The following is a 10,760-nucleotide window of genomic DNA, read 5'->3' as shown; positions in this document are numbered from 1 at the left end:
ATCTTTTAATTCCCTTTTCTATGAACTTTTTGAAACCCCTTCATGTATACCAGGTTTCGTGTCAGTACTCAAACAGAAGAAAAATACTAGAAATTCTCTCAGGGCAGAAACACAGGCCTGAAGAGCTCTGGTCTCCCTTACCTACTTCTTAACGTCCCCAGAAAGGAATGCTATTCCAAATGGATGGGAGTCCGTTTTGCTTTGGAATTGTTCTTGGGAGTTCTTACTTGGTTTGCCTTCTAATTTTTTCTGTATATAACATCCAGGACAGGAAAATCTACAGAGACAGTAATAATAGTTTCGGGTGGGTCTGGCAGAGGAGGTTGGGGAGACATAGGGAGCCAACAACGAGGACAAGAAACGTTCTAAAATTGATTGTGATAATGACTAGCACAGTGCTTCTTGCTATGACTGAACTATTGAATTCTATGACATGTGGATTATGTGCCAATAAAACTGTTTCTTTTTAAAGAATGCATACTAAAGGGAATGTGTAAGCAGAACCATATATAAATATGTCTATGCATTTTATGAAAAAGTCCATTTTATGCTTCTATGATAAGGGGGCTTCTAGAAGTTCATAGAAAAAAATGGAATTAAGAGATGAAGCAGTTTGGCCACATACTTTTTGAAGCCCCGTCATCAATGTAAGAATCAGCACAAAACCATTCTTATGAGGTGGGGGGCAGATCTCTCCCGGATTCTCACTCTCTCTAAGCGACTGCCCACCTGTGACACCACTCCCCCTTTTCAGTTTGGGTTCAGCAGTTCACTGCATCATCTCACACCATTCACAACTGCGCTTCCATGACATGATTTATTCAGGAATTAATGGGGTACAAAACTCAATGAAGATCAATAGGCTATAACTCAGGATGAAGAAGCACGCAGTTGCAGAGCCTCACTTCTTCAACGTGGGGCAGCTCTCAGCTCCTCTTGCCCCTTCTGGGCCTGGTGCTGGCGGCTCTAGCCCAGGGCACCTTCTTGGCCCGTAGCCGCCTGCTCCTGCTCGGCTCCTCCTCCTGTTCTTCCTGCTTCTGTGTCTGAAAAATCTCTACAGGGCTGAAAGCTTAAACACCCAGACTTCCTGTTAATCTCAAGGCATGCCCCTCCCAAAGGAATATTCCAATGGACCAATCCCCTTAGTAAATGAAAGACTTCATTTGCATAATCTATACACACTGCAGGCTGCACTAGGGCTGGGGCAAGGGGTCTAGCTGGTCACATCTTGCCCAAAATGTCAATCCACCTGGAGAAAAGTAAAAGCTTGGGGGGGCGGGGGGTGTTAGGGAGGAGACAGGAATATAGGGCAAAAGACTTACGAGCTGAGGAGAAAAATCTCATCTGTTTTTCCAGAGAATCAAGAATCAAGACAGACTTCGGCCACATAAACTATCTCATTTTGCCACAGCCTCTGACACCGAAAGTATATGTATATGTTCCCAAATATATCTTCGGGAAAGAGGCATCCTTGTTTTATTGGATTTTACTTTATGCGCTTTGCATACAATTGTGGCAAGCATTCATCAAGCAAAATTATTAGTGATCACTTCATACCTGTGTCACATTTTGGTCATTCTCACACTCTTTCCAACGTTTTCATAATACTTGTATTGCACACTTATTAGACTGCATATTGTGTAAACATCACTTTTATAGACACTGGGAAACTGGAAAAACACCTATGGCTCACTTCATGACAATATTCACTACTGCAGCAAAGTCTGGAATTGAACCTACAATAACTGAGGTCTCCCTATACATTCTAGTATATTCTAGCAAAACCACAATTTAGTTCATAACTGAGGATCAACTGTTGTTTTAGAAAGTTGAATTTCCCCTCAATATTTCATCATTTTAATTTTTAAACATTCTTTTTAAAAGTAAAATAATTTGAATAAAAAAACTGAAAATCGATGGTTATGTTCATGGTTTTTTGTTGTTGTTGTTTTTAATTTACACTTCTAGATCATACTTCTAGCCACACAAACTTCAGGGAGAGTCATTGGGGTGGCTGGTTTACAAAGATGCAGCTGTGGTTTAGATAAACTGCATACATGTTTACTAGACTCAAGCGCTCATTTTAGCTAAAGAAAGCATGACCTCATTCAAATAAGCTACCATACACTTCAAGAAAAAGAAAAAAATAACTTTGAAAAAAATACCTCAGAGTGTGAGTATCACAGAATGATGGAGCGTACTCTTTCCTCCAAACTTCCTAAAATGGAACAAAAGTGAGGGGTTTTAAAAGTAGTGGTTATTCTGTCCTGAATCCCGCTCCAACCAAACAAAACTAACCAGAACGTCGTCCTCAGTCTGTTTCAGAGCCCGCAGCTCCTCCCCAAGGCGGCTCAGGCCTTGACGAACCAACTGGTGGAATTGCTGGACTGTGTTCAGTCTGAGAAATGTGGAAACAGCACACTTCATTAGAACTGCTTGGATGTGCCAACCGGTACAGGGACTGGCATCCGCGTGTGACAAGGAGACCTCGGGGTCTTCCACAGACACCTCTCATTTTAAGAACACGCTGCCCCTTTCCCTCCCCTCTGGCTCCCCACCTGCTCCCCCACACCTCCCAGAAAGTTAACTCTTTAAACTTTCCTTTCGTCTTTCAACAGTCTTTTCCAAGACAGCCAGGATGTCAAAGAGATTCCGAGGAGATGGATGTGGAATAGCCTCTTCCAGGCAAGGGGAGGCCAAGGCTACCTGGGTCAGTGGCAGTCACCCCAGTTGGCGTGAGAACTTCTCCTGGCTTCCTGCCTTCTCCACGCTTCCCTGGCTCTCCTCGGAAGCAGTCCTGAAAGCTGGTCTGGCATTAGCTAGTGATCTCTTTTCCCATCTCCACATTCCCGTAAGATAATATGCCTGCTCTTTCCATTAAGCTAACTCGTCCAGGGAGCCCAGACACCTGCATGGCTGCTCTCCCAGGGCCTGGGTGTTCCCAGGCATGCGCTTGCTGAGTAAGCAGGTAAACGTGCACCTCCTGAAAGGGTAAGGGAAGTTCTGGGTGGTGCAAAGGGTTAAGACTCTCTGCTAATAAAGGTTATTGGGGTGCCTTGTGGGGAGGGGGAGGGAAGTCTGGTAATCTACTTCTGACCAAATCAGTGACTGAAAACCCCCAGAACACAACTTTCCTAGGGCCCACGTGGTATTCCCAGGAATTGGAGTTCACAGAAAGGTTTCTGAAAATTAGGTGACATTCGTATGTATAGAAGGAATTTTTTTAAATTATACACCCTATTCAAATCATTTATTCGGCCCTAAGAAACTTTCTATTTCAGACAAACCAACTTTTATCCTCTGTGGGCCAGGCCCACACTCTCCAGCCCCGAGGAGCGCTCTCTGTAAGCTCCTTGAACCTCTGTCCCTCTTTTTCCTAAACACACCTCACACCAGCACGCACCCCAGAACAGTGGTTCTCAACCTTCCTCATGCCACAACCCTTTAATGCCGTTCCTCATGTTGTGGTGACCCCCAACCACAAAATTATTTTTGTGCTACTTCTTAACTGTAATTTTGCTACTGTTATGAATTGTAATGTAAATACCTGATATGCAGGATGTATTAGGCGACCCCTGTGAAAGGGTCGTTCAACCCCCAAAGGGGTCGCGACCCACAGGTTAAGAACCGCTGCTCTAGAAGCATTCAGCTTGTGATCCTGCTGGATACTCTCTTACCGCGGCAGACTCCAATCACTCACCCTACCCACCTCAGGAACCTCGGCACCTTTGCACATGTGTGACACTGGTAGACACACCACATGCGCATCCACACACAGGTAGTTGTGTGCCGCCAAGTAGGTTCTGGCTGGTAGTGACAGTCCTAGTGGAACTGCCCTGTATCCTAGGCCATCATCTTTACAAGAGTTCATAGCTAGATCTTTCCTCCCCTGCAGCCGTTCATGGGTTCAAACCAACCACCTCTGGGTTAGCTGCTGAGCGCTGTGGGTTGAGATAAGAATCTTATCTCAAATGTGTTAATGATAACTTGTTTCCAAAAACTGAAACCGCAGCCACCCCACCACCAGGCTCTTCATAGACACCACCATGCGGGTGCCTGGCTCACTGAGTGCGCTGGTAACCGATTATCAATGGGTCAACGCCAGCTCACGACAACCCTACAGGTGTCAGAGCGCTCCTGCTGCTCTTTACGGTTCTCAGGGGTGGGTTTCCCTTAAGTAGATCCTCAGGTCCTCAGTCTGAGTCCACCTTGTGGGTGGGCTCAAACGTGCATAGCTGTCAAACATGGTACCCATTTGCCCAATCAGAATGGCAGATAAACATATGGCGATCTCTTAGTCCAATGCCTCATTGTATGGCTAAAGGACTACAAATGAGGATGGGGTTAGGGACCTATCAACCTCCACCTCTCTTACAGGCACTAGCCCTTCAGGACCCCAGCCTTATAGTCACTAGACCAACATTGCTTATGAACGATCACACCTACATGAACTTGGTTTGAAAACTCTTAAGTTACCTGCACTGATGGATATGCTTTAAAAGTTTTGTGAGGCAATCCGGTGCTTTGGCTCCACGTTTCAGACAAAGTTGACTCTTTCTGTGCCTCAGCTAGAGCACAACAACAACAACAACAAACGGTCACATTGGGTTAAACAGGAACCACAAAAGGGAGTGCACGCTTTGTATGACTAGTGAGGGCCTGCAGGGAAGGCCGTCCACAGCGAACACGACCGATAGAGAACGGGGGCTCAGGGACTCTTCTCACATATTAAAGAGCAAGCTGCGGTAGGCATTTACGTTCAGCTCAGCCATGCATATGCAGATTAGGTCTGAACAGAGATCTGTTATAGACTGGCTCTCAACAAGAAAAGACTAAGGCTCTTCCCATTAAATTACATGAATGTTAGTCAGGTTCAGATACTTATTTCAAATAAGGACAACTCATTCCCGCAAACCCAAGCCCGCTGCCGGAAAAGCAATCCCCATCCACTGGGACCCTCGAGGACAGAAGAATTGTCGCACAGGGTTGCCAAGGTTGTAAGGCTGTCTCCTCCCATGAGCTGGCCGGGGGAGTGCGACCTGCTGCCCTTGCAGTTGGCAGTTGCGCGCTTCACCAGTGCGCCAGCAGGGCTTCTTCACACAGGTTATGTGGAGCTCTACTCAATATCATCCTCCATTAGGGATTTATATTGAGTTCTCAAGGAGATGACTGGATGCAGTTCTGGTATTCGTCTTGAAAACCAGGTACCGAGGCATGGAATAGGTGTACTTCTCTCTGAGAGTTGCCACCATTCCAGAGAAAGCCACCACCGTGCCCCTCCGTCTTTGTCCCGGACATCGCTCTTGTCCACAGTCCCTTCTCTTCTCATCTTCCCCTCATCCTTGCTTATCACGTGACCAGGTCACTGCTTCTTGGCAGTTCAACGGCCTAAGAATATGACCAATACAGCCACCCCATGGGCTCCAACGACCGGAGAGGTTCACTTGGTCCAGCTGTGGCAAACAGACAGGGGGCCACTGCTGCGAAACCCCACTCCATCTGAGGGGACCACAGAAAGCTTGGGGGAAAGTAGAGCGAAAAGACCATGGCGCTTTTCCACTCCACTGGGGACTTTTGGATGCCCCCTCTCCTACACTACACAACTGTGACTCTCAGGGATCCCGTATGCTCCACAGAGCTGAGCTCCACCCTGCCAAGACTCTCCTCCATTGCACAAGTGGGTGGGTCTGAACACCCCGTGCTTTGGTTGGTGGTCAAGTGCTAAAGCATTTGAGTGAGCCAGGGATGGGCCTAAGACACAAAGGAACCGGAATTGCTGACCCCAGCTAAGACAGATGGGCTTCCCAAGTCTGTGCAGCACCTTCACCAAGAAAGGGGACGGGACTCGTGACTACTATGAATCTGGCACTTGAAAACCACACATTACCTCATATGTCTTTTTCAGTTCTTCAGTGATGTCTTCAAAGGTGGAGAGGATGGTAGGCCTGTCTGACTTCTCCAGCATAACTTCTAAGGATGGACTAGAAACCCCTTCTGAACACCAAAAACAAGACAAGGTGTTCACACGTAGGTTTCCGCAGTCCTTCATGTGCCCAAAGGCTGGGTCAGTCAGTCAGCCCATAGCACACACACACCACACAAGCCCGGTGCTGTGCTCCAGCAGGAGGCCACCACGGGCAAAAGTCCTGCTGCGGGGACCCAGGCCACCTCTCTCAGGTGAGTCCTCACTTGGCACTTCCAATCATGTCTGAGGCATGGAAGAGGTTTTCTTTTTTACTTCTTCCATAATTCTTTGTTAAAATGAACCGTGATAAGTAGTTTTCATTTTGTCAATATTTCCATATTACTTCTTCTGTTTAAAAAGAATGGGTCATGGGTTTCCCTGGCGGAGTTATAGATTGTTATTTTTAACTTGGTAAGGGCAGGCATTCCCCTGGTTTTGAACGAGATCCATTCCTGTTTTTAGGTGGGATTTTTAGGTGAGTCAGGACAGGTGCAGCTGACTCTTATTAAGCTGTACTTTAACGCAAGGAAACATGGGATTTCGAGAGTCAACGCTTTAAAAGCTGCACCTGCATCAAGTGAAGGCGCCTGGGATGAATTCGTTTTGAGTACTAGCGGGTTCATGCGCTTCCCAGTGGAAGCAAATTGACGTTGTCCTAACAGAAAGCACAGCTTCCACACGGAGCTGTCTCAGCTCAGAGGCCTGAAGCCAAGGACACCGCTGTGTGTGGCTCTCCACACGACACCACCAGGTGACTGCTCATCATGCTCCCGAAGGTCTCACCACACCTCTTTGGTCACTCACTTTGTGGCTTCAACCTCTAAGGTTTCCTGTACTACCAAGTCTGACCAATCACCCAAATTTTTAAAATTCAGATCTTTGTCAGCCATGAGAGAGATGGTTCGAACAACTTTAAGGGACAAGTAGAAGTTTATAAATCAGACCTTTGTAACCCAAGGGCTACCTGCCTACTCATAGCACACCAAACTCACTGCCATCCAGTCGAGGCTGACTGCCCTGAGAGTTTCCAAGCCTGTAACTCTTCAACGAGGTAGAAAGCCTCTTCTTTGTCCCTCAGAGCAGCTGGTGGTGTTGAACTGCTGACCTTGCTGTTAGCAGCCCCACCAGTAGCCACTACACTTCCAGGGTTCCTGTGTGCTCATGCACTCCGCATACACTTGGAGGAGAGCATAAGGGGGAACACAGGTAGGCACGTCCAATCAGGGCAGCATGGCTGGAGGTCAAACTTCCCTTGAACTGCTGGCTGGGGGCCCAGTGGTACCTGCCACGTCGTTTTCCTCCCTCACTGATGAATGGAAGTCCCGAGAGACACCATCTTCCCATCTTGACTGCTTTGGTGTTACAAAGCCACCATCGGACAGGTCTAAAGGCAAACGGGGCACAAGGTGTTACCTCACACACCTTCCTTTCAACCACACTGGTTTCCTGACAACTTAGTGTCTAGCCTTGACAAGCAGCAACTGATACATGTCCCTGTTGGTCCTTCCTTCTCACTGGGCACCAGGACAAGGCGCAGTCCGAGTATCAAAGCACCAAGGGTGCGAATGGCACCCAGGAACAGGCCCCCCGCTGCTGCACAGTCACAGTTAGGGGCACTGTGCCAGCCAGGGACAGGCTCAGGCGAAGGAAAAGCAGGCACACTGGCTTCCAAAGCAACCTTCCCGGGGCCTGGGTCAACTGGCAGGGTGGCCATGTGTCCAGGCAGGTGGGCTTCCAGCAGCTCACTGAATCGCACCAGTGCGCCACCTGCTGGCAGGTCCACACTTCTCATGGGATGCCCCTGAGCGTCAGCTCTCTATCAAAGGCCACCTCAGACAGAACAGCTTGGCTCCTCCCTCCCTAAAGTTACTTTAATAGTCTCAGCTTCTCTGGTTTAAATACATAGTCCCATTCCAACCTAGTGTATAACTGAATGTTTCCTTCCAGGTGTTCATGTGCGCCCCAAACATAGCCTCTGTCTCTCAGGACCTCTCTAATATTACTGGTAAGTATAAACCAATATTACTTCTACTAACCTTGCTAAGTACAAACCAGTTGTTGCTTGAGTCAATTTCAACTCATAGCAAAGCAGAACTGTACTCCATAGAGTTTGTTTAGATTTCTTATAAATCACTGTGTGTCAGAGAGAGAGAAACAGACAGAGCCAGAGAGAGAGAAAGAGAAAAGTGGAGGGGAGGGGAAAAGAGGCCATAAAAGGAGGGGGGAGGGAGAAAATATACAAAATTTCAATAAGTTCAACATGTATAATTTTGACTTTTTAAAATGTCCTTTACTGTCTTTTCCCAAATTATTACACTAACATTAAAATAACTTGCTGTCCCGTCTCAACTTTTGAAGATGCTGATATCAATTTGATCTTGCACACATAAATCTTTGAGAGACAGCACAATCCTCAAAGCAGCCACACTTTACTAATGAGACTAAGAACTCGGGGAAAACAATTCCTTTAAGGTTTAGCGACTATCTCAGATAGGCATCCAGTCTCAATGGCTCCAGAAGTTCAGCATTATGTTCAAAATTCCATTCTGGTTTTTGCCCACTTCGGATGAGGATTCGTCTACAGAATCGGAGATCAGAACATTCAGTAATGGACCCAGCCAGGCATCACCCAGTTCTGGTCTCATAGCACCCGGAGGTCAGATGTTCATGGTAACAACATGGGCTCCTCAGATCCTCTCTCTGCTACTCAAGGAGAATGGGAGGCCGCCTGGCATAGCTTGGACAGACACCACACTAGTAGGAGGTGGACCAGGTACTCCCTGGTTCAATGTATTCTAGTCATCATGAACCACACCTGTGAGCAGATGTTGTTCTTCTTAGCTTTGTATTTCATCATGAGTTAATATATACGGCATAGAACGTTGTAGCATATAGCGTGCCAGGCAGTTCCAAGACTCTCCCTTCCAGAGTGAGGTAGGTGAGAGAGCCCCGTAGAGTGTGGCTACGTGAGCTGACCTGCTCCGCTCCAGCCTGCTGGTCCCTGCCCTCGTGAACCTGGAGGTCAGCCTCACCCCAAAGCACCCAAGACACCAGCAATCTCCAAGGCAATGGGCTGCAGCACTGTCCACACTCGCCCAAAGTTGAAAAACCCCTCAATGTCTACCTACACCTATTCTAAATCTGTACATTTTAGAGATGAAGATGAAATATCATAAAATGTCATTACATGCGAAAGACCTCACAACACTGTGAATGAGACTGGAAACCTCATGCCACTGTTATCACACAAACGTCCATTCAGAACTTCTAATGACTAGACCTAAATACTGGTCTAGTGTCCTAAATACTCCTCCGCTGATGCCTATGAGGAAGCAGCTGTTTGAGGGAATTCATATTCCAGGATCTATGCTCCCGGGCACTAGAAAGTTTGGCTCCTGTGTGAAGTCCCTCTGGGTCCCTCTTGGACTTTGTTACCGATTGAATGGCAGCCCCTTAAAAGACAGACTGGAGTCTGAGCTCCTGGTACCTGTGAACGTGACTGTGTTTGGAAAGAGCATCTCTGAAGAAGCTGTCAGTTAACAGGAGAACATATGACAGGTCCTGCTCCTTCATGACTGGAGCCTTTAGAACAGAGACACGAAGACCGGGACAGAGGAGGGACAGCGTGTGATGCTGCAGATTCTAACTAACGAGCCCCAGGAGCCACCAGAGACTAGGGGAGAGGGAGGGGCACAGTTTCTCCCTCAGAGCCCTGGAAACAATTCAACACCTGACTTGGAGTTCTGGCCTCCCAAACTGTGAGGCACTGAAGTTCTGACCTTACAATGCACCACTTTGTGAGGCTCTGTACAGGATCCCTCGCCAACTAACGCTGTGTTGATGAACATGGGGGCGCTGAGCAGATCTCAAAGAGGCAGTGGTCACCTTGTCAGGTGAATTTATCTGCTGCTGTTACAGTCATTGCCTAGCATGCCCAAATCAACTTTTTCTTTCTTTCTTTCTTTCTTTCTTTCTTTCTTTCTTTCCTTCTTTCCTTCTTTAAAGAGTTTCTTGCTCTCTCACCTATGTCTTCCAAGGTGGGCAGCTTATGTTTGAGGTTAGTCATCAGTGGCTCTTGGTTCGCAATCTTAAAAACACAATAAACAGACCATAAATATATGCGTTGTGGGTCAAAGAAAATTCTATATTATCCTTTAAATGGGAATAAGCCAGTACACTATACAAATATGAGTCTGGGTTCTGGAAAACCAGGCCAATAGCCAATAGTTATAGTACCGTAGGTCCACTTTCTTCAGCTGCTGACCGCTCCAATAGAACCGTAGGTGCACTTTCTTCAGCTCCTGACTGCTCCGAGGTAGAAGGCTCACTCAGCAGTAGAGGACCTTGATATTCTGAGTGTTAGAGAGAACCGTGTCAGGTGACGTAACACTCCAAGAAATAACTTGAGTCAACACTTTTCATTGTTAGAAAATATAAAGAGACAAAGCTCTAAATAAAGCAAAGCAAAACGTGCGTGCCTCTTAGAAGATGCGTGTGGTTACTAGGTGTATAGATCTGTGATCCAAATTGGTGGTGAGGAGGGTGTAAGAGGCCTGGTAGGGTGGGATCAAGGGTAATGTAACCGAGAGGAATTACTGAAACCCAAATGAAGCCTGAGCATGATAAAAGTAAAAGGAAATAGAGGAAAGAGCTAGGAGGCAAAGGGCATTTATAGAGGTCTAAGTAAAGGCATGTACATTTGTAAATATATTTATATATGAGGATGGGAAAATAGATCTATGTGTATATATTTATAGGTTTAGTATTAAGGGAGCAGATGGATATTGGGCCTCCA

At 46.8% G+C, this 10,760-nt stretch overlaps 1 protein-coding gene across 1 annotated transcript; it reads right to left on the bottom strand.

The window, feature by feature from the left end:
* Positions 1–842: 842 nt before the first annotated feature.
* Positions 843–10,320, bottom strand: LOC123522599 (synaptonemal complex protein 2-like). Its single transcript, XM_045298274.1, has 8 exons — positions 10,202–10,320; positions 9,989–10,052; positions 7,248–7,349; positions 5,888–5,994; positions 4,477–4,568; positions 2,299–2,398; positions 2,166–2,218; positions 843–1,054 (listed from the first exon to the last, which is right to left on the bottom strand). The coding sequence occupies exons 2-8, from the start codon at positions 10,029–10,031 to the stop codon at positions 967–969; spliced, it is 585 nt and encodes a 194-aa protein (XP_045154209.1). The 5' UTR covers positions 10,032–10,052; positions 10,202–10,320; the 3' UTR covers positions 843–966.
* Between the last annotated feature and the right edge of the window lie 440 nt (positions 10,321–10,760).

Source organism: Echinops telfairi, unplaced genomic scaffold (assembly GCF_000313985.2).
Source record: "Echinops telfairi isolate 266 unplaced genomic scaffold, ASM31398v2 ScPeMD7_7424;HRSCAF=8462, whole genome shotgun sequence".
Lineage (NCBI taxonomy): Eukaryota > Metazoa > Chordata > Mammalia > Afrosoricida > Tenrecidae > Echinops > Echinops telfairi.
Note: the sequence above shows the minus strand (reverse complement) of the source record. Positions and strands in the feature narration are given on the sequence as shown.

Bases quoted from the DNA above. Each gene is read 5' to 3' on its own strand.
- LOC123522599 (XM_045298274.1), bottom strand. From the start codon at position 10,031: ATGACTAACCTCAAACATAAGCTGCCCACCTTGGAAGACATAG. The intron at 2,219-2,298 runs GTTAGTTTTGTT...GTTCCATTTTAG, and splicing joins AGACTGAGGACGACGTTCTG to GAAGTTTGGAGGAAAGAGTA. The intron at 1,055-2,165 runs GTATTTTTTTCA...TCAGCCCTGTAG, and splicing joins TGTGATACTCACACTCTGAG to AGATTTTTCAGACACAGAAG.